The following is a 23,430-nucleotide window of genomic DNA, read 5'->3' as shown; positions in this document are numbered from 1 at the left end:
TTTTCAATTTTTGATAAATAATTAATTAATATATTTATGACAATTTTTTAAAATATTGAATTTTGTTGATTGAATTTGATCATGAATATTTATTTTGTCTCCAACAAATGTATCTAAATTTGCTAATGAATACAAACGAACACATACCAATGTAAAATTATTTAAATTTGTTAATGAATTTCGTTGATTGCATTCCAAAATAGTAATGCAAGCAACTATATATCTATGTAAAATTAGAAAGATACTAATGCAAACAAATGTATACCAATTTATAAATAAATATGGGCGAATGTATCCAATATATATGTATACCTATGTAAATCTGAAAGATATTAATGCAAATAGATGTATACCAATTTATTATAATTACGAACAAATGTATCCAATACAAATGTAAAATTAGAAAGATATTAATGCAAACAAATGTATACCAATTTATAAATGAATATGGACGAATGCATCCAATACAAATGTATACCTATGTAAAATTTGAAAGATATTAATGCAAATAAATATAAATGTATACCAATTTATAATGAATACGAACAAATGTATCCAATACAAATGTATGCCAATCTATTAAATGAATATGAATTAATGAATACCAATACAAACAAATGTATACAAATTTGTTAAGTGAATATGGATTGAGCTCAAAGGCAAAATAATTGGCAGGTAATGAACTCATAGGAATACCTTTAAAATAAGAATAATCATAATTAAAATATTATTTGCTAATTTTAAGAAAAGATATAATTCTAAACAGTAATAGAGATGTCATTACTTTTCTTTTATTATTTTTAAAAATATGAAATAATTTGAAACGAGAGAGTTTTGAATAATCTTTTGCTAGTTTTAAGGAGAAATGGTTGGAAGTTAGAAGAGAGATGAAATTATTTTTTTTAAAAAAAATACGTAATAATTTAAAAGGAGAGAGATAATTCTAAATAATTCTTTTTACTAATTTTAAGGAGTAATGGTTGGAAGTTAGAAGAGAGATAATATTATATATCTTTTATTATTTTATTTTTTTTTAAAAAAAAATATCTACTTTTAAGGTAATATGTGCCAATTTTTTATTTGTTTATTTATTGCTAATTAATATATATTGCCAATTGTATATAACACTTGTCTATCTGCGTCAATTCCTCCCTAAATATGGCTATTTGTGCACTTGTGCCTTGTTTTAAATCTTACTATATTTCCCCAAAAAAAAGGTGACCGGGCCGATTTGGATATATCCGCCCGAACAGGTTACATGTACCGGGTTTTATAAAAGCGAAAGAGATCTCATTGTTCTTATACTTTCCTTGTTGCTTCTTTCTCAAGAAATTTTTCGAAATACAGATTTGTGAGGAGAACGAACGCATCTGAAAAATCCATGGCACCCGCAGCAGCCGATATCGAAGATGAGATCAAGGACGAGAAGAACCCACCGCCACTTGATGAAGATGATATTGCTCTACTCAAGACTTATGTACTATTTCTTCCCCTAATCTTTAACCCTAATTCTTACCTATTGGCTCTATCTATTGATTTTAATTCATTTTGAACTGTTAATTTTTCATTGCGCACTGTTGGATAACTGAGATGGTACAGAATGTTGCAGAAATGTAATTTTTGATATTATCTTTCGTTTTGTTACTAAGTGGGTTCGAATTTGAAGAATGTTTGAGCTATTGAAGGTAGTGATTTGCGTTTATGGATTTAGGTGGATGTTTTATAGGTGTGGATGCGTGCAGCTAGCAACATCTCTCATTTTCATTATGCTCAAAACCTTTTTTAGGTTATCAATGTTTTGGGGGAATAGTAGTTCAATTGGTTGACTATCTGACTACCTTCACACCTTGTTGGTGAGGGTTCCACTACCCACCTTGTAATCCCCTCCCCATAGCGCCATTTTTTTGGAAGACATAGAACATGGCCCCCTTCTCGTCATTAGAAACTTGAGCTTAGCTTGAACCTACTTAAATACAGCTTATCAGGGAATTCCACTCTCTTATGTCTCACTCAAGTGAATTGGTTTAGGGAGCATAAACTATGGATAGTTCAATTATCAGAACTAAGGATGGATTCAATGGGAGAAGTCTAGGTGCGTTCCTTAGTGGGAAATAATTTTTCCCCTGGGCTGTAGCTCTGGTCTATCTAGTAACGGCCTCTAAAAGTTATGTTTGGAGTGTCAACATAGGGGTCTTGTTCGTCGCTTGCTACCTTTCTAACAAGCCTTTGAGTCGTCAGGTGTGATTGACTGAATATGCAGCCATGGAACTGTTGAGTCACTTATGAGACTCGTGACCAGAGTTGCTCATAGCATAAGTATAACTTTTTATGGTCTGAGAGGATCTGTAATATTACTTATGTTGCATTGCTCTTTTTGCTTTTGTTTTTGTGCTTTCTAATTTGTATTTTGCAGCTTAGAATTGATTTTTAAAAAGTTAAATTCAAGCTGTCAATTCACTTTTAGGAATGAAAAAACCAATCATATTTTCTCCACCTAATTACATGCCATGTTTTTAGAGGCAGAAACATATCAGAGAGATTATATGTCTGCGAGTATGAGTTACACTTATATCTGAACCATTCTTGTGCAAATTTGGTGAACTGCAGCGGGGCATGTGTGGTCCATGTGATCTTCTTGTTCCTTATAAGTTGCTTTCTGGTTTTGTACTTCTAGTGGGAGCTCTTGTTCTCCTACATAAGCTCCTCCACTGTTGTAGCTGATTCCCCATCTGTTATGTTGAGCTAATGCCTGGGAGCTCGGTAGGTTTAGGTCACTCTAGGGTATTGAGGCTCTCCTGTTAAGCACGGATAAGTTGCCTTGGTCAATTGTGCCTCTCATTATAAATAAAATTTAAATAGATTTTTTTTTGATGAATGAGAAATCTGTTCGGGGTCAACTCTTTAAGACCAATTGTGTCATTCGAAGTTTGGTGATAATGACCTGCCCTTGTACCCTTCTCCAATGAAAATACCAGGCTTAATTGGTACAGCACAGGAGTCAAACCTCTTACCTAAGTCACAAGTTCCTCCACCTTTGCTACTTGAACTAAGCTATGAGGGCAAAAAAATAGAAGAAATATGCATATCTATCTTTTTTGTTTTTTGAGAAATTATTCAGTTGTAAGATTGAGTCAGTGAGGTGCACGTGTTACTCTAGGCCTAAGTCACACGTCCCTCCTCCTTGCGAGCCTTTTGGTACAATGATCCTTCTGCATGAAGTACATGATGTAGATGAAATGCAAGATATGATTGGGAATTGCCGAACTTGTAATTATATTTTGTAGTGCTAGCTCAGTGAATGTTCACAATATATAAATTATTCTCACTACCTATCAACAAAATATAATGATTTTTGCAGGGCCTGGGACCTTATTCGACCAGCATAAAGAAAACCGAAAAGGAAATCAAGGAAATGGCCAAAAAGATAAATGATTTATGCGGTATGTTTGTTATGTCTCTTGTTGATTTTGTATTTGATTAAGTAAAGGGACTTCTTTTTGTTCTTTTCAAACCTTGTGTCTCTTTGTTGCACATTCTTGTGAACTACATCTTAAATAATTTACCATAGGTATTAAGGAGTCTGACACTGGGTTAGCTGCACCAAGTCAATGGGATCTGGTTTCTGATAAACAGATGATGCAGGAGGAGCAACCTCTTCAGGTGTGTTTCATTGAAATACAGATCTGTTGCTCTTTTATTACTCAGGTACATTGAAGTATTAATTGAATTCTTTTGGAGCAGGTTGCTAGGTGTACAAAGATAATTAGCCCCAACACTGAAGATGCAAAATACGTGATAAACGTCAAGCAAATTGCAAAGGTATGCATCATGTCTTTCCAACATAGTATTTTGTTCTGTTCTATCTTCTAGTAACACCTCTATTGGTGAATGTATGGGTGGTATCTGGAAGGAGGGTGCCTGGGAAGCCAGGTTTACTGTTAAAACTGGAGAATCAAAATCTATATCCAATAACAGATGGAATGTTTTTTCCTTAACAAGACATAAGACAGTGTGAAGCTTGATAATTTTGAGGTTCAATTTAAACATGTGAAATTTCTTGTTATCATGATAGTAGTAAAACATTTGGTTTTTTCAATCCATCTTCCAAGAAAACATATTGATATTATGGACACTTTCCATGTGTTTTTTGATAAGGGATATTTTCAGGGTTATTATGTCTTCAGCCTGAAAGGTTTACCCTTCTTTGGGGTTGGGTATATGTTTTTAGTTATCACAGATGTTTGCAACATTGTTTGTTGGATTCACTCTTTAATGAAAGGACTCTGATCACCCTTTTTTCCCCCCCACCCTGATCACCTTTTTATTTGACTATACTCATTTTATTCCCGCAGTTTGTTGTTGGATTGGGTGACAAAGTTTCACCAACTGATATAGAAGAAGGCATGCGAGTCGGGTATATTCTTATTCTCCTCTTTCTCACTCTCTCACAATAGACTCATACATCCCAAAAAGAACAAATCTCCTGAAGTGGTATTCTAAAGCAAAGGAAGTTAACTGTGTAACTGCATTGTCTTCTGGTAGCTGTATTTTAGAATCATATGTCATGTTGCACAAGAGTGAGTTTGTCAAAGGAAGTGGGTTACTGCAACATATGATCCCCTAGAACATAGTGATCTTACTGAGAACTTGTGAGGATTTGCAGATACTAGTTATCGATTGCTTTATTGGGGATGGTTAGGTGGAATATTCATTTCATGTCCTTGTGGATGGAATTGTATTGCTTAGATATCTTTTAATATTGGGGATACCTAGTGTTCGGCATTCTCATGCTTTATAGGTGGAACGAAGAAGCTTTAGTGGGAAAATCTAGTTCTGTATATAACAGTAATAAAACTAGCCAAGGCTTCTGCTTTACCAAATATTGTCAGTCTCTCTGACCAGATTGTTATTGTTGTAGGGTTGATCGGAATAAATATCAGATTCAAATTCCTTTGCCTCCCAAAATTGATCCTAGTGTTACCATGATGACTGTTGAGGAAAAGCCTGATGTGACATATAATGATGTTGGTGGATGCAAGGAACAAATTGAAAAGATGCGAGAGGTATTCATGATTGTATACTATGTTATTTATTGTCTGTCCAACACTGACCTTGTTCTGTTTAAAATTCACGGTATTATATTACTTGATTGGTATGTTTGCCTGCATAATGAAACTTTTCTTTTAATTACAGGTTGTTGAGTTGCCCATGCTTCACCCTGAAAAGTTTGTGAAACTTGGAATTGATCCCCCAAAGGGTGTTCTCTGCTATGGGCCTCCTGGTACTGGGAAAACACTGCTTGCTAGAGCAGTGGCAAATCGAACAGATGCATGCTTTATTCGTGTTATTGGCAGTGAGCTTGTTCAGAAATATGTTGGTGAGGGAGCTAGGATGGTTCGTGAACTGTTCCAGGTCAGAAGTAACTGTGTTGGTAGCTTCTTTAGCAAGTTGTTGTAGTTTGATTGCTGACTAGCTTTTTGGTATGGCAGATGGCGCGCTCTAAGAAGGCGTGCATTGTTTTTTTTGATGAAGTAGACGCTATTGGAGGTGCACGATTTGATGATGGTGTAGGTGGAGACAATGAGGTTCAGCGTACCATGCTTGAAATTGTGAACCAACTAGATGGATTTGATGCTCGGGGGAATATTAAGGTTCTCATGGCCACCAATAGGTTAGTGTTCTCTCTTTGTTTTAGCTTTTTGTCCCAGTAGTCTCTCTTGTGGGTTGTACTTGCTGGGATAACTTTGGGTGATTTATTTGCAGCATGATAACTGAGTTCTTCAAACTGGGTGTTATCCATGGCTATTGTATTTGGTGGCTAACTACTGTAATGCATTTTATTTTGTTTGCAGGCCTGATACACTTGATCCAGCATTGCTACGTCCTGGACGTTTGGATCGCAAAGTTGAGTTTGGTCTACCTGATCTAGAGAGTAGGACCCAGATATTTAAGATTCATACACGGACAATGAATTGTGAGCGCGATATTCGATTTGAACTTTTGGCACGTCTCTGTCCAAACTCTACAGGTAATCTCATATACATTGACATATAATAGAATGATTCATGTATATTGCTTCCGAAGTTGCATATTAAACATCAATTTCGTATTTGATTTTGTGCACAATGTTCTTTTAAAGAGCTCTTTCTCCTAATTATAATGCCCTCTCTTTTAAGTCTGCCCAAAACGTATAATAATTTTCTAGAAGGGGAAGTTCTACCACATCTGAACTCAATTTTATTTTCTAATATCTCAAACTTTTGTATGTATTTCAGAAATTATTCAATTCTACATGCTTTCACAACTTCCAAGAATTTAAATTCACACCCTGATGTTTTATTTACCAAACATAATTTGGCAACTTTTCGATTCTATTTACTAGTTTCCTCATTGAACACAGCACAATGTACAAATGAAACCTTTCATCTTAATTGTCGTGCTGAGGAAAAATGAGAGGAAGGAGTAATGGAGTATAGTCCTTTGGTAGTTTCAATCAAGTGTTGCTTAGGTACCTGAGCTTGTATTTTGTGCAAAAGTACAACAGCAAAGGCACCCATTATTACTCGCATTCCAATTTTTCTTGTTACATTCTGAATCAACTTACTTTTGTTTCATGTAGCGGGCTTTTCTTGTTTCTTGATAAAACTTGAACATGTAAAAATTTTCCACAAAAAAAACCCTCCAAGTGTTCTTTGGCAGTCCATTAATGTAATCTTGACCTGTTCTGTTGAAATGAATATTGGGATTTACATACATAATGTGGTGTACCCTCCCCAAACCCCACTTTGTAAGACTACACTGGGTATTCTGTTGTTGCCTTGTTGGTGTTGTACATAAATACTGTGGTCGGAGGACTTAGATAGCTTGGTTTGTTACCCACAATGTTGGATGGGTTTATATCAATAGGATTTTTTTTTTCACAACTTTATATTAATAGGAATTTTAGGGTGAGTATTTACAGAATTAGATCTCCTTGAGCTTGTCCATTGACCAGTTAAAAGCCAAAGTTAAGGTTGCTGGACCCAGAGGAGAATTTTGAAAGAGGTTGATATTTTAATTGCGTTTGATGCATTTAAAGAGTGAATTTGGCAGTAAGTTAGCTACTTTTCCGACTTTATGGCATTTAAAACAATATGATGAAGTGATGGCAAATATGGAGGTCTAGAGAAGGTTTACTTTCATGTAAAGAGAAGTGATAAGTTCACTTGTATTTATTTTTGGACAAATATAATTTCACTTAGATGCATCACTTAAATTTTCAAAATACGACAGGGGCTCTCACTTTTGACCTTTTAATTGATTTGGTTTATTCCAGGAGCTGATATAAGAAGTGTGTGCACGGAGGCTGGAATGTATGCTATTCGAGCAAGGAGGAAAACTGTTACGGAGAAAGACTTTTTAGATGCCGTCAACAAGGTCATTAAAGGATATCAGAAATTCAGTGCAACACCAAAGTACATGGTCTACAATTAATTGGACTACTTTCTATTTGGTCCAAACAATCAAGTGTTGGCAGGAATGGAGTGACATTGCTATTTGCCATTTAGTTATCCTGTGTACTCAATTTGATAATTCTTACTGTCCACTAAGATTTTATTACCTGTTTATTCATCTTTGGTGCTTCTGTTTGTTGCCAACAAAGATGCAGGACCAACTTCTGCGTTGTAATGCCTGATGACGTGGTGTTTTGAGTTAAAATCTAAGAGCTGTAATGATAGCTAGCTTTCCCTCTTTACTTACTTTAATTCAATTTCATTCCTGTGATGTCGGCTTCTGCTGTCAGCGCTTGTGTTTGTCAAGGTAGGTATCTGATTGGCAAAGTAGTACTGTTATTGTCGTACTAACAGCAAGCGATAGCTGTGTCCTAATCTGCCTTAATTCTTTTTATCTTGTGTTTGCCTTCATCGATATTGCAAGCAACACTATTTTCCCAGGTGTTCACTCAATTAGACGCTTAAAGTTTCATATGCATTCTTTGTGGTGTCGTAATTGCTTAGTATGAATGAACCTCTGCTGGAAGGTAGATGCAAAACTGGTAGTTTTCGAAGTAGTATAAATAACATGCAGTTAAGAGCCTCTTTTTCAAGAGTTATTCTATGTTTATCTGGCAGATGTCAATTTAACCTGTCGTTGCTACCAATATCTTGGAACAGAGTACAAATGCTGGTAACCATTCATGTATGTGTTATAAGGATCTGTGTTAAGTGAAAAATAATTTATGTATGTATTGTAGGGTGATCAGTGAGAAGCAGATCAGGTATATATATTGTGAACGATATTTTAGCATAGGGTATTTAATCAAATACGACTGCACCGAAGAAGATATTGCTGGGCTGATCAGGATCAGATGATCTCCTATAGTAGCAAACAGTTTAAGAGAACCATTTGTTGTAATAATCAGCAGGTCTTGAACATATCTCTTCAGTCCTGATCATTATTCTCTTGCTCATATTTGCTCGTTGCACTAGCCGGACTAATGCTTGAACCACTTCAGACATAGGTGGCCGGAACTCAGGCTCAAGTTGACACAAAATACACCAACCATTGTGATAGTGAGCGCGATTTAGTGGAGTACTTTATTGTAAATTGAACACATGGCATGTAGCAGCTTTCAGTACAAAAGGAACAAACTACTTCTCATTTTACTCTAATGAGATGTTATGTCATGTTTAAGACCACATGTTTCAAATGTTTTCATTTTTTTTTTTAAACTGTGTCAAATCACATGAATTGAAACAGCGGGAGTATTACCTGAACACAAAGGGCAATAACATCAGCAAACCGGGAAAGAGATTTGACAGAATATAGTCCAGATAGAGCTGGATCAACCATCTTTTCCAGGGCATCAATATCATGGAGCTGTGGGGTTGCCCATCTAACTAAAGACTGTTCAGATCTTGGTCTTGAGCTGAGTGGAGGAGAGAAGAACACACGTATATTATTATTTGTCTTAAACAGATTTTGGGTTCAAAATCATTAAATTAACATTTACCTATCGAAAGGTTTTGACCAGTACAAAGTTCCAACATAACAACTCCAAAGCTGTATACATCACTCATGGAGTACACTTCCCAGATATAGCAGCCTCCGGTGCGCCATATCCAGGCTCTATATTATGGTTCAATCCCTGTAGGGAGAAAAAATAAAGGGTCCAAGTTGAAGCCATTTAGAAGATACTGATGTGGAGTTTTAGGAAATTATACTTGGCAAAAAACAAATTTATTAAGTGTTACCTGATCTGCATCAGCCATAAGGTTTGCTAACCCGCTGTCTGATAGATGAGGATTGAGATCAGCATCAAGTAAAATATTTTCAGATTTTATATTTTTGTGAACTAAAGATGGAGAACAAGCTTCATGTAGATACCTGCAAATTAAAGGATGCTTAGATTTAGCTACCCAAAATAGAAAATTTATTGTGATTAGATCTAGTGGAAAGCCAGCATACGCGGTGTTCTACAACTTAAAATAATATAATTGCTTTTCTATTCGAAATATTATTGAAACATTTTTACATGCTTACTAGTCATCAATGTTTTAAGGAAAACTAGAAGATTTATGATAGGGTAGTTTACTTGTCTCTTTGTACCAATACCTTTCTCTCTCTCTCTCTCACGTTCTGCTTATTGAGTTGTTCTATTCTGTGACACTTATCCTTCTATACTTGCTTCCTTGTTTGCAAAGCATGTATTGATGGATCATGTTGTAGCTAATGGTTGGAGTCATTGGTTTGTTTGTGCTGCTTTTGGCCTGTGTAATCCCATATTAACTGCAGTCTTGCACTTGGTGGTATCCACAGGTATTAGGAATCTGCATCCACCGTCACTAACATACATGTTACCTGTAGGTTTCTTTGATTCAGTTACGACATTTCCTGCAATAATATCTTCGTAGAATTATAGCTTAGTGCAGTGAACTTGAAAGCTATAACTCTTCATTTTGTTTTAGTGGTTGTGAAGAAGCTTAGTTTCAAAATTGTGGCTTCATATTAACCAAATCTGTATTAGAGCGTTTAGGCTCTTGACTCTGAATGTTGGATGTAATTGATAGTTTTCAAGTTCAGACTTCAGATGTGCATGCTTGAGCATCTTTTAAACTGTCTCATAAGATATCTTGTTTTGTTAGCCGCAGAAAGGAAGCAGAAGAAGTACACAGTTTCGAACAGAAGAATAAGTTAATGCATATGGTTCAAAACTAGTCCAGTGTTGTTCCCAAATTTTCAAATCAAAAACTTGAAAGGGGGAGGATTAGTAAAATAATTATAATCACAAGTAAGGGATGCACTACAAGTTGAACTTCAACCAATTTCGATGCTCTTGTATTTCAGTCATCTAATAACTCAACGAATTCAAAATCAAAACTAACTTCAAACCGTTGGGTCTAAGTTAGAAACTTCACACCTGTGATTTCAACTTCAAATCCCATGTCTGAAGTTAACTTTTAGGTGGCTAAATTTTAAATTTTTTGCAAAATAGGAACCCTAAATATGGCTATTTGTGCTCTTTTACCTTCTTTTTAATCTTTTACTATATTCCATTGGGCCCAAAAAGAAGGTGACCGGGCCGATTTAGATATATCCGCCCGAACAACCACATGTACCGGGTTTTATAAAAGCGAAAGAGATCTCATTCTTCTTATACTTTCCCTTGCTGCTTCTTTCTCAAGAAAAATATAGATCTTTTTGCTCTTTGCTATTTGTGGGAAGAACGAACGCATCTGAAATCTATGGCATCCGCAGCCGCCGATATCGAAGATGATATTGCTCTACTCAAAACTTATGTACTATTTCTTCCCCTAATCTTTAACCCTAGTTCTTACCTATTGGCTCTATCTGTTGCTTTTGAATTCATTTTGAACTGTTAATTTTTCATTGCGCACTGTTGGATAACTGAGATGGTACAGAATGTTGCAGAAATGTAATTTTTGATATTATCTTTCGTTTTGTTACTACGTGGGTTCGAATTTGAAGAATGTTTGAGTCATTGAAGGTAGTGATTTGCGTTATTAGGATTTAGGTGGATGTTTTTGTAGGTGTGGATGCGTGCAGATAGAAGTATCTCTCATTTTCATTATGCTCTAAAGCTTTTTTAGGTTATCAATGTTCAGGGGAATAGTAGCTCAGTTGGTTGACTATTTGACTACCTTCACCTTGTTGGTGAGGGTTCCACTACCCGCCTTGTAATCCCCTCCCCATAGCGCCATTTTTCTTTGAAGACATAGAACATGTCCCCCTTCTCGTCTTTAGAAACTTGAGCTTAGCTTGAACCTACTTAAATACAGCTTATCAGGGAATTCCACTCTCTTATGTCTCACTCAAGTGAATTGGTTTATGGAGCATAAACTATGGATAATTCAATTATCAGAACTAAGGATGGATTCAATGGGAGAAGTCTAGGTGCGTTCCTTAGTGGGAAATAATTTCCCCCCTGGGCTGTAGCTCTGGTCTATCTAGTAACGGCCTCTAAAAGTTATCTTTGTAGTGTCAACATAGGGGTCTTGTTCGTCGCTTGCCGCCTTTCTAACAAGCCTTTGAGTCGTCAGGTGTGATTGACTGAATATGCAGCCATGGAACTGTTGAATCACTTATGAGACTTGTGACCAGAGTTGCTCATAGCATAAAATATAACTTTTTATGGTCTGAGAGGATCTGTAATATTACTTATGTTGGCCCCCAAGGCCTAGCTCAAGTGGCAAAAGGTGGAGGACTTGTGGCTTAGGTCGCAGGTTCAAGCCCTACACCATGCAAAGCGAAGCCCGGTATTTAAGTGGAGAAGGGTAGAGGGGCGGGCCCATTATCCACCGAGTTTAGAAGGCTGTGATTGGTCCAAAGGGCGGGTCACAGATGGTTTTCTCGGTTATCAAAAAAAAAAATATTACTTATGTTGCATTGCTCTTTTTGCTTTTGTTTTTGTGCTTTCTAATATGTATTTTGCGGCTAAGAATTGATTTTAAAAAAGATAAATTCAAGCTCTCAATTCACTTTTAGGAATGAAAAAACCAATACATATTTTCTCCACCTAACTACATGCCTTGTTTTTAGAGGCAGAAACATATCAGAGAGATTATATATCTGCAAGTATGAGTTACACTTGTATCTGAACCATTCTTGTCAAATTTGGTGAACTGCAGCGGGGCATGTGTGGTCCATGTGATCTTGTTGTTCCTTATATGTTGTTTTCTGGTTTTGTACTTCTAGTGGGAGCTCTTATTCTCCTACATAAGCTCCTCCACTGTTGTAGTTGATTCCCAATCTGTTATGTTGAGCTAATGCCTGGGAGCTCGGTAGGTTTAGGTCACTCTAGGGTATTGAGGCTCTCCTGTTAAGCACGGATAAGTTACCTTGGTCAATTGTGCCTCTCATTATAAATAAAAATTAAATAGATTTTTTTGATGAATGAGAAATCTGTTCGGGGTCAACCCTTTAAGACCAATTGTTACCTTGGAAGCTTGGTGATAATGACCTGCCCTTGTACCCTTCTCCAATGAAAATACCAGGCTTAATTGGTACAGCACAGGGCTCAAACCTCTTGCCTAAGTCACAAGTTCCTCCACCTTTGCTACTTGAACTAAGCTACGAGGGAAAAAAAAAATAGAAGAAATATGCATATTTATCTTTTTTGTTTTTTGAGAAATTATTCATTTGTAAGATTGAGTCAGTGAGGTGCACATGTGTTACTCTAGGCCTAAGTCACACATCCCTCCTCCTTGCTAGCCTTTTGGTACAATGATCCTTCTACATGAAGTACATGATGTAGATGAAATGCAAGATATTTGGGAATTGCCGAACTTGTAATTATATTTTGTAGTGCTGGCTCAGTGAAAGTTCATGATTTATAAATTATTCTCACTACCTATCAACAAAATATAATGATTTTTGCAGGGTCTGGGACCTTATTCGACCAGCATAAAGAAAGCCGAAAAGGAAATCAAGGAAATGGCCAAAAAGATAAATAATTTATGCGGTATGTTTGTTATGTCTCTTGTTGATTTTGTATTTAATTATGTAAAGGGACTTCTTTTTGTTCTTTTCAAACCTTGTTTTTCTTTGTTGCACATTCTTGTGAACTACATCTTAAATAATTTACCATAGGTATTAAGGAGTCTGACACTGGGTTAGCTGCACCAAGTCAATGGGATCTGGTTTCTGATAAACAGATGATGCAGGCGGAGCAACCTCTTCAGGTGTGTTTCATTGAAATTCAGATCTGTTGCTCTTTTATTACTCAGGTACATTGAAGTATTAATTGAATTCTTTTGGAGCAGGTTGCCAGGTGTACAAAGATAATTAGCCCCAACACTGAAGATGCAAAACACGTGATAAACGTCAAGCAAATTGCAAAGGTATGCATCATGTCTTTCCAACATAGTATTTTGTTCTGTTCTATCTTCTAGTAACACCTCTATTGGTGAATGTATGGGTATCTGGAAGGAGGGTGCCTGGGAAGCCAGGTTTACTGTTAAAACTGGAGAATCAAAATCTATATTTTGTGCAAAAGTACAACAGCAAAGACACATTATTACTCACATTCCAAATTTTCTTGTTACATTCCGGATCAACTTACCTTTGTTTCAACTTTCATGTCATGGGCTTTTCTTGTTTCTTGATAGAACTTGAATATGTAAAAAGTTTCCACAAAAAAAACCTTCCAAGTGTTCTTGGGCAGTCCATTAATGTAATCTTGAACTGTTCTGTTGAAATGAATATTGGGGTTTACATACATAATGTGGTGCCCTTGAGCCAAGGGTCTATCCCAAATAGTACCCCTACCTCTGAGGTAGGGGTAAGGTTTGTTTACACTCTACCCTCCCCAAACCTCACTTTGTAAGACTACACTGGGTATGTTGTTGTTGCCTTGTTGGTGTTGACGTGTTGTACATACATACTGTGGTCGGAGGACTTAGATAACTTGGTTTGGTACCCATAATGTTGGATGGGTTTATATTAATAGGATTTTTTTTTCCGCAACTTATATCAATAGGAATTTTAAGGCGAGTATTTATAGAATGAGATCTCCTTGAGCTTGTCCATTGACCAGTTAAAAGCCAAGGTTAAGGTTGCTGGACCTAGAGGAGAATTTTGGAAGAGGTTGATATTTTAATTGAGTTTGATGCATTTAAAAAGTGAAATTGGCAATAAGTTAGCTGCTTTTCCGACTTTATGGCATTTATGGAGGTCTAGAGAAGGTTTACTTTCATGTAAAGAGAAGCGATAAGTTCACTTGTATATATTTTTGGACAAATATAATTTCACCTATATGCATCACTTAAATTTTCAAAATATTGTAGTAATGAGATGTACAAATACGACAGGTAGGGGACCACTTCTGACCTTTTCATTGATTTGGTTTATTCCAGGAGCTGATATAAGAAGCGTGTGCACGGACGCTGGAATGTATGCTATTCGAGCAAGGAGGAAAAATGTTTGCAGAGAAAGACTTTTGGATGCCGTCAACAAGGTCATTAAGGGATATCAGAAATTCAGTGCAACACCGAAGTATATGGTCTACAATTAGTTGGGACTACATTTTCTTTGGTACAAACAATCAAGCATTGGCAGGAATGAAGTGACATTGCTATTTGCCATTTAGTTGTCCCGTGTACTCAATTTGATGATTTATGCTGTCCACTAAGATTTTATTACCTGTTTATTCATCTTTGGTGTGCTCCTGTTTGTTGCCAACAAAGATACAGGACCAACTTCTGCGTTGTAATGCCTGATGACTTGGTGTTTTGAGTTAAAATCTAAGAGCTGTAATGATACCTAACTTTCCCTCTTTACTTATTTTAATTCAATTTCATTCCTGTGTTGTCGGCTTCTGCTGTCAGCGCTTGTGTTTGTCAAGGTAGGTATCTGATTGGCAAAGTAGGACTGTTATTGTCGTGCTAACAGCAAGCGATAGCTGTGTCCTAATCTGCCTTAATTCTTTTTATCTTGTGTTTGCCTTCATCAATATTGCAAGCAACACTATTTTCCCAGGTGTTCACTCAATTAGACGCTTAAAGTTTCACATGCTTTCTTAGTGGTGTCGTAATTGCTTAGTATGAATGAACCTTTACTGGAAGGTAGATGCGAAACTGGTAGTTTTCGAAGTAGAATAAATAACATGCAGTTAAGAGCCTGTTTTTCAAGGTAATTCTAGGTTTATCTGTCAGATGTCAATTTAACCTGTCGTTGCTAACAGTATCTTGGAACAGAGTACAAATGCTGGTAACCATTCATGTATGTGTTAATAAGGTTCTGTGTAAGTATAGATAATTTATGTATGTATGTAGGGTGATCAGTGAGAAGCAGATTAGGTATATATATATATATATTGTGAACGATATCTTAGCATATGGTATTTAATCAAATACAACTGCACCGAAGAAGATATTGCTGGGCTGATCAGCATCAGATGATCTCCCATAGCAGCAAGCAGTTTAAGAGAACCATTTGGTGTAACAATTAGCAGGTCTTGAGCATATCTCTTCAGTCCTGATCATTATTGTGTAACCTCTTGCTCATATTTTCTCGTTGCACTAGCCGGACTAATGCTTGAACCACTTCAGACATAGGTGGCCGGAACTCAGGCTCAAGCTGACACAACATACACAAACCATTGTGATAGTGAGCGCGATTTAAGGGAGTACTCTATTGAAAACTGAACACATGGCATGTAGCAGCTTTCAGTACAAAATGAACGAACTGCTTCTCATTTTACTCTAATGAGATGTTATGTCATGTTTAAGATCACATGTTTCAAATGTCTGCATTTCTATCTTAAACTTTGTGTCTAATCACATGAATTGAAACAACGAGAGTATTACCTGAACACAGAGAGCAATAACATCAGCAAACCGGGAAAGAGATTTGACAGAATATAATCCAGAGAGAGCTGGATCAACCATCTTTTCCAGGGCATCAATATCATGAAGTTGAGGGGTTGCCCATCTAACTAAAGACTGTTCAGATCTTGGTCTTGAGCTGAGTGGAGAAGAGAAGAACACACGTATATTATTATTTGTCTTAAACAGATTTTGGGTTCAAAATCATTAAATTAACATTTACCTATCGAAAGGTTTTCGACCAGTACAAAGTTCCAACATAACAACTCCAAAGCTGTATACATCACTCTTGGTAGTACACTTCCCAGATATAGCAGCCTCCGGTGCGCCATATCCAGACTCTATATTATGGTTCAATCCCTGTAGGGAGAAAAAATAAAGGGTCCAAGTTGAAGCCATTTAGAAGATACTGATGTGGAGTTTTAGGAAATTATAATCTAGAGTAAGGCAAAAAACAAATTTATAAAGTGTTACCTGATCTGCATCAGCCATAAGGTTTGCTAACCCACTGTCTGATAGATGAGGATTGAGATCAGCATCAAGTAAAATATTTTCAGATTTTATATTTTTATGAACTAAAGATGGAGAACAAGCTTCATGTAGATACCTGCAAATTAAAGGAAGCTTAGATTTAGCTACTAGAATCAACCTACTCATAAGAATTGGAGAGGTCGCGGCCATAATAGAAAATTTATTCTGATTAGATCTAGTGGAAAGCCAACATACGCGGTGTTCTACAACTTAAAATAATATAATTGCTTTTCTATTCGAAATATTATTGAAACACTTTTACATGCTTACTAGTTACTAGTCATCAATGTTTTAAGGAAAACTTGAAGATTTATGATAGATAGGGTAGTTTACCATAAAAAAATATCTGAAACCAAGCAAACAAAAGTTTTCTCCAAGCTGCATTAATCTTATGTGATGCCTAATGAAAGTAATTTTGTAAATTATGAAACTCACTCTAGTGCTCTTGCTGTGCCAAGTGCAATCTGAACTCTGCTATCCCATGTTAGTCGCGGGTTGTCTTCATCCATTCGATGCAGGAAATCATGCAGAGAACCATTTCTGTGGAATTCATAAACTAGCAGGTGCTGCTCATCTTCTGAGCAATAACCAATTAGTTCTGTTACATTTGGATGATCCAGCTGGGATATTTCAGGAATCATCTTTAGAAAATCTTCAGGATTCCGGAGCTCAGATGAATAAAGTTTCTTGACAGCGAGAACCTATGGAATAGGAACTTAAACGATCAGAATCACTTACATCAGCATAGGTAATGTTAGCTGCAACAAGAAACAGTTAAAACGACAAACAGAACTAATAGATATTACTTTGCCATTGTCAAAGTGAGCTCGATATACACTTCCAATAGATCCGTCACCAATAAGGTTTTCTACACTGAAGCTGTCAGTAGCTATCTGTACGTCTTCAATTGAAAATCGCACAACTTTTCTTTCAGTTGTACGATTTTTCTTCTGTGGAACAATGAGTTTTTCTGAAATGTCATCTCCACCAATGGATTTATGAGTATTAATAGGTGGAGGTCTTAGAGACACTACAGTGGGAGTTTCAATAGCTTCCATGCTTGCTGTAGATGGAGCTTGACTGAGTTTCGTATCTGCAGCCAAAATAGGTGATGAATAGAAAAATACAGGTTCCAAAACTAACACAAGATTAAAAAACAATAATACTAGTAATTAGAGAAGGGCAAATGTAAGCTGGAACTCTGATGGAATGACAATACAGAACTTAAAACAATTGAGGTAAGGCTTAAGATGTATGAAATACCAAGTTACAAATGAAGCCGCAAAAGGGAAAGATAATTCATCATTATGGACATGCTCACTTGAACATGAAATGAAGGACGACGAGTTCAAAAGGAAAACTAAATTTCCAAAATTCACCTGAGGTGATTCAGTACCTTTGCTGGAACTTGCATCCAGAGTTAAGAGTATTCATATATATAAAGGCAACTACATTTGCAATATGACAGCCTGGTGCAGTTTCCGCTATGCGCGGGGTACGAGGAAGCATCGGACCACAATGGTCTATTGTACACAACCTTATCCTGCATTTCTGCAAGAGGTTTTTTCCACAGCTCAAGCCTGGTCACATGGAAATAACTTTACCAGTTATGCCAGAGCTCCCCTTTGTGTACCACAATAAATTCAGCTCTATATTCAAATTAGATAACATGGCAAGAAAGGATCGTATCCACCATAAGAGTGTATATATGTTGAGATATTGAAGTAAGTATCAGCAAAACTAACCAGCTATGTTTCTCAATTGACCCAAAAAAGAAGTCATAAAATTATATACCTTGTACTTCATGTGACTCGGGAACAAATGGCTGAACGTCAAGTTTTTCTATGTCTGTTGACGACTTCCTGCGTCTTTTCTTGATAATACAGATTACTGCAACTGCTCCAACCACTGAAACTGATATAACTATGCCTGCAACGCCTCCACCACCGATACCAGATTTCTCACCACTATCACTTTTACCTCCACCGCTGGAAGAATTGCCATTGCCTCCTGATTTGTGACTTTGAGTGGACTTGTTCGCAGGGGCTGCAGGCCCTGAGCTCCCTGTGTTACTGTTAGATTTTCTACAATTGTATCACAAATCGTGAATTCAGTTAGAAAGTTATTTTCTACAAATATTCAAGGATGAAAAATAATTTGCAGACTGAAACACTCACTGCATTATCTCTTTAAACTTCTCTGGAATCCCACCAGTAAACTGATTGTTTTCAATATTCCTAAAGCACAAAGGAATCAACAATATAGTAACTGAGAAAGCCATGAAATGGAACATTCAGAGATCGATAACATTCACACACACAAAGATGTTGCATAACTCACAGATCGTCAAGAGGAAGATTGGCGAGGACATCAATATTTCCAGTGAACTGGTTGTTCTGCAGGTAGCTGCACAACACAACAATACTAGAAAGTTCAATGACACTCGACCAATACAGTACAATAATGAATCAGAAGATACGCGTCTTACATTTTCTTCATGCTAGTCAGTGACTTAAAGCTTTGAGGAAGTTTACCGGTCATCGAATTGAAAGAGATATCTCTGAAGCATAAATGTAAACAATCAAAGTAAGAAACACGGGATACAACATAATATAATCAACGAAGAAGAAGAAAAGATACTTTCACTCCGTGACAACAGTTCACATGATAAACAGAGGAGATACTGCATTTATCTATCGAGAATAGCACAAGATACATTGAAAATCTCAATCATCACAAGGTAATATCAATCTGTATAAGAAAAGGAAGAAATCGAGACAATGCCTTACAATATGTTGAGAGAAGAAAGTGATCCAAACATGTCATTTAGTTCTCCTTGAATTTGATTATGACTGACATTTCTACAGTCAGGCACATACAACGGAGAGAAAATCAGAACAACGAGTGTAATAATACTATACATGTAAATTTAATTTTAAAAATTCACTTACAAGTATTGAAGGGAAGTTATTTGTGAAACGGAATAAGGTAGGACACCGGTAAAACCATTACCAGCAAGGTTACTGCAATACGAGGCAAATGGCAGAATGATTTTGTAAGTAACTTCGTAAAAAATACTAGCGCCTGGAATTGAGCAAAGAAAGAAGAAATTAGGCCTAAAAACACATACAGTCTCTTTACATTTGGAGGAAGCTGGTAAGGTATCTGGTTTCCGAGATTATTGTTGCTTATGTCACTGCAAATTACAACATCTTACAATGTAAATACAAATAACAGAACGAATTAAGGAAATAGTAATTGAAGCCATTGATCATCTTACAAGTTGGTTACAGATGTTAAACTCGTTAGTTGGTATCCCATTGATCCGGATAGTCCTAAACCGGATATCTGGCTGAAGGAAAATGAAACGAAAACTGAAAATCAGCAATTGCCAAATCAATTAACTAACGAGAAGTTATCAAATAAAGTGTATCTCGAAAAAACGATAGGAGGATGGCGAAGAGAACATAATTACATTTCAGTTACTCTATTGCCCGAGCAAGTAATGCCTTTCCAGGATTCTCCACAAGGATCACCACCATCTGATGAGCTCCATTTTGTAAGCTGCCCCGGTGAATTTAGGGAGCTATACATCACTTTCAGGGCAGAACCTGATAATCAAAGTTGCACGGCACCAACGAAATTATTGAGAACATATAAATACACACACAGAGACTAAGAACAGCTCCAAAAAATAAATAAATCAAACTCCACTGTTTTGTTACTAAATTTATAACAATTTTTATTTTTTTTTGCATGTTGTGAACTCTTTGGCTTATCGTCGGGCTTTTTAGTGAAAATTAGCAACCTAGCTTAGCTATAAAAAGTCTCGGGTTTGAGCTTTGAGAATGAAAAATTACAAGTAGGAAGTGCTCCCCGGTAATGAGTCCGAATTAATGGGAGACAACAAAGCGGATATCGAACACTGGAAAAGAAAAGTAGTACACCAAGTGTTCCACGCCTTATCATAAGTTAACTACGAAATTCTTTCTTATTTACAGAGAAAGTAACTTCCAAATTAATCATCAGTGCCGTGAATATATTAATTTCTTTATGATTCAGCTACGTAGCACGTAGAATTAAGCTAACCGTCGGATGGATCTGTGTCTGCATTGATGAAGCTGCAGCCATGCAAAATGAAGAAGAGTAGGGCCACCTTTACCACCAAGCTCATCCTGCCCCCACCTTCTTCGCGTTCAATTGAACCCAATATTTTAATACGGAATTTTATCAAATAGTACTGTAACATTAAATTTCGAACTCATAATGTGATCAGATGGATTCAATAGTCATAACTTAAAAGGTTGATCCATCAAATTTAAATTCTAAATTCGTCTATGTCTCTGAACTCGAAAAAAAAATCAAGGCTTTATTAGAAAAAAATAGAGTAATCCTCTTGACAAATTAATAGGAGAAAGAAATGGACGATCTGCAAATCTTCTTGTATATAATCAATGATACCAATGGATGATCTATAAATTTATGGTCAGTAAAGCTGACTGAAGAATTAGATTAATGGCGGATCGGAATAGTTAATAGGAACTGGAAATTTATATATAATAAAAAATGCAGAAGAAAAATGGAGTTAATAGGTTAACGTTGATAAATTGGCATGCACGATAAATTTGGTGCGGGGTGAGGAGGGAAGAAGGAGTGATAGCTGAAAATGGAAATGTGAGGGAGGGAGAGAGTTACGGGTATCGGGTTGCCCTATAAGGTGGGGTGTGGGTTTATTTCGGAATTTAACCTGTTATATTTGTTTCTTTGTTTCAATTTATTTGTGTTGTTTTCCATTTTAGCAACTTTTTGATTCTAAATCTGCAGTTTTGACAATAATATATTTAAGATCCTAAAATTAAATGACAATTTTAATATACATATATATATATATATATATATATATATATTTTATTTGTCTTCGTTTATAATCACAAAATTCAAAAAAAATAAAAAATAAAAATTGTACCAAGTTAAAACTAAATTACACCATAATTTGCACGAATATGATGTAAACCATTTGGAGATAAAAAAGAAGAGAAATTATAATTTGATATATGAGTAGAGGTAATTTGATAGTGTAAAATCTTTTATACCATCTATGAAAGTTGACAAATGACAACCTAAAGTAACATTGATACAAAGGAAAAATGACCTGATATATCCTTTTACTTTGCTATTTAAAATTTATATCATTATTACAAAAGTAATTTATATATATCCTATTATACAAATGACTTAAATATATAATATTATGACATGTAATTTTATATCGCGATATGAAATTGAACGTCAAAACTCCTAGTACTCGTATTTCAAGAATAGTCATTTTGCAATTATATCCTTTCCTATTTTGAATAGTCTTCCACGTGATGAATTCTTCTTCTCCCACTTTTAACACATTTTCCGCTTTATGTCTTCGTTCCATGCACCTTCCAAGCCTCGAAGATAGTGAGTAGTGATGATGACAAATCTACAAACTCATTATCTGGACTTCTTGTATAAATTTTTTGATGAAATTCGGGTTGAATCACCATATATCCATATACCTTCTGCTGATTTTTATTCAGATCTGTGTTGATTCTCTCGGGACTAATGATGTAACTGATCCGTTTTACTGACAGACAAACCCATCTTTTGCTCCAAAAAAAAACGCAATTTTTCACTTCCCGCTTAGAGTTGATTAACAGGTTTGATAACTCTATGCAAAATGTTGCGGCTGTGGTGGAGGCCGGAGGGAGGTACAAGAGCCCCGAAAGAATCTGGCTTGGCGGCGGGTTATATGGATCACAATGGATAGTCGAGCATGTCGTGACATCTGACGACGTTAGGGTTATCAATATCCAGGAGAATTTCAATCCCTCGGGATGCGAACGCAGTGTAAAGTTCACCGGTGGGCATTTGTTGGACCTTGTACACGGAACTTCCGAAGCCAGTGCCGGGAAGAAGGGAAAAATTCACCATGGTTCCGCTGCTCAGAGGAAGAGGGTGGTGCCGCCGTGAATAAGGAATAGGCGGCGGCATGATGGATTTAGTGATACTGGGAGAAACTCTGGTATGTATTTTCTTCTCTCCTCTGTTTTCCGCAGAATTAGGGATGTAAATTGGTAACAATAATGTTCTAATCCCATCATCTCTAAAAATATTACTCCATTCGTTTCAATTTGTTTGGCCCTACTTTTCTTTTAGCTCGTTTAAAAAAAGAATGCCTCTTTCATTTGTTTGCAACTCCTTAATTCAAAATTTTTATGTCACATTTTGGTACATTTGACATGTCGTTAATTCAAGACCACAAGATTCATTATTTTTTTGTTTTCTTAAACTTAGTGCCAAGTTAAAACTAGACAAATAAATTGAACAAAGTATCATATTTTATAAGATCATATATAACTGTATCAATTTTCATTCAATATCTGCAGAAAATGTTTGCACAAACCAAAAATATTGATTGAGAAAAAAAATGTACAAGTTAGAAGTATTTGTTTTCTTTTTGTTTTTGCTTTTCAAATTTTATTGTTGTTTTTGTTTTTGCCATCACCATCTATGTAGGGGATATGATTTAACGGAGTTCTGTGGCATGAAAGAATTCAATGCATGCATCCATTGTTAAGAAACTCAAACGAAGTAGTATCTTTGTTATGTTACAAAATAGATCAAAAAAGGAAATTAGTACATAAGATGCCAACTTATTTTAAATATTACGTAATATTGCTACATAAAACATGAATGAATGGGGTATATGGAGAGGTTTATGAGATAATATCACAATAAAAGGGCTACAGATAATTAATAGTACTGAACTTATAATGCAGGTGCTTAGCAGATAAGATTTTCAACAGCAGACAGAGACTATAGTTATGGATCCTTCATCAAAAAGATAAAGAACATAGTTATGGATCAAATATAATGAAAGATTATAGGATCACTACTGCTTGGAAGACGAACAGTAATATGTTCAATTCGACTTCATAGGTAAGTTTCCAAGCAGCTTCCTCTTGCATTAACAATTACAGTAAGGCAATGACATTGACAGTTACATACACAATCATCTCAAAATCCAACCATCCAAGTTAATTAC

General features: G+C 36.0%; 2 protein-coding genes, 1 long non-coding RNA gene and 1 pseudogene across 4 annotated transcripts; 2 read left to right on the top strand and 2 right to left on the bottom strand.

Moving 5' to 3' along the window:
• The first annotated feature begins 1,313 nt into the window (after positions 1 to 1,313).
• Positions 1,314 to 14,747, top strand: LOC125828255 (26S proteasome regulatory subunit 7 homolog A-like). 2 transcript variants are annotated; one of them, XM_049507569.1, is made up of 11 exons: positions 1,314 to 1,477; positions 3,359 to 3,440; positions 3,569 to 3,660; positions 3,742 to 3,819; positions 4,353 to 4,414; positions 4,919 to 5,063; positions 5,194 to 5,412; positions 5,490 to 5,671; positions 5,853 to 6,028; positions 7,316 to 7,416; positions 14,456 to 14,747. In XM_049507569.1, the coding sequence occupies exons 1-11, from the start codon at positions 1,382 to 1,384 to the stop codon at positions 14,510 to 14,512; spliced, it is 1,290 nt and encodes a 429-aa protein (XP_049363526.1). In that variant the 5' UTR covers positions 1,314 to 1,381; the 3' UTR covers positions 14,513 to 14,747. The 2 variants fall into 2 exon arrangements, with proteins under 2 accessions (XP_049363526.1, XP_049363533.1); XM_049507576.1 differs by lacking the exon at positions 14,456 to 14,747 and having other exon boundaries at positions 7,316 to 7,705.
• On the bottom strand, positions 8,373 to 10,424 carry LOC125831307 (protein STRUBBELIG-RECEPTOR FAMILY 7-like; annotated as a pseudogene).
• LOC125828443 (uncharacterized) lies at positions 10,747 to 13,341 on the top strand. The gene is made up of 4 exons (XR_007443049.1): positions 10,747 to 10,778; positions 12,880 to 12,961; positions 13,090 to 13,181; positions 13,263 to 13,341. It is a non-coding gene; the product is annotated as an uncharacterized LOC125828443 (long non-coding RNA).
• A 689-nt stretch (positions 14,748 to 15,436) lies between the features above and the next one.
• Positions 15,437 to 20,531, bottom strand: LOC125828154 (protein STRUBBELIG-RECEPTOR FAMILY 7-like). Its single transcript, XM_049507473.1, has 16 exons — positions 20,445 to 20,531; positions 19,831 to 19,966; positions 19,636 to 19,707; positions 19,486 to 19,551; positions 19,307 to 19,378; positions 19,145 to 19,216; positions 18,844 to 18,915; positions 18,696 to 18,761; positions 18,533 to 18,592; positions 18,150 to 18,439; positions 17,162 to 17,448; positions 16,791 to 17,056; positions 16,299 to 16,431; positions 16,048 to 16,184; positions 15,807 to 15,963; positions 15,437 to 15,576 (listed from the first exon to the last, which is right to left on the bottom strand). The coding sequence occupies exons 1-16, from the start codon at positions 20,527 to 20,529 to the stop codon at positions 15,469 to 15,471; spliced, it is 2,079 nt and encodes a 692-aa protein (XP_049363430.1). The 5' UTR covers positions 20,530 to 20,531; the 3' UTR covers positions 15,437 to 15,468.
• Between the last annotated feature and the right edge of the window lie 2,899 nt (positions 20,532 to 23,430).

Source organism: Solanum verrucosum, unplaced genomic scaffold, assembly GCF_900185275.1.
Source record: "Solanum verrucosum unplaced genomic scaffold, falcon-dt-bn FXZP01000102.1, whole genome shotgun sequence".
Lineage (NCBI taxonomy): Eukaryota > Viridiplantae > Streptophyta > Magnoliopsida > Solanales > Solanaceae > Solanum > Solanum verrucosum.
The sequence above is the reverse complement of the archived record's forward strand: the minus strand, read 5'-3'. Positions and strand labels throughout refer to the sequence as shown.

Excerpts from the sequence above, each read along its gene's own strand:
- LOC125828255 (XM_049507569.1), top strand. The coding sequence starts at position 1,382 with ATGGCACCCGCAGCAGCCGATATCGAAGATGAGATCAAGGACGAGAAG. Across the intron at positions 3,820-4,352 it reads ACGTCAAGCAAATTGCAAAG|TTTGTTGTTGGATTGGGTGA; the intron begins GTATGCATCATG and ends TTATTCCCGCAG. Across the intron at positions 6,029-7,315 it reads TCTCTGTCCAAACTCTACAG|GAGCTGATATAAGAAGTGTG; the intron begins GTAATCTCATAT and ends GGTTTATTCCAG.
- LOC125828154 (XM_049507473.1), bottom strand. The coding sequence starts at position 20,529 with ATGAGCTTGGTGGTAAAGGTGGCCCTACTCTTCTTCATTTTGCATGGC. Across the intron at positions 18,593-18,695 it reads AATCTTCCTCTTGACGATCT|GAATATTGAAAACAATCAGT; the intron begins GTGAGTTATGCA and ends TTTGTGCTTTAG. Across the intron at positions 15,964-16,047 it reads GGTCGAAAACCTTTCGATAG|CTCAAGACCAAGATCTGAAC; the intron begins GTAAATGTTAAT and ends TTCTCCACTCAG.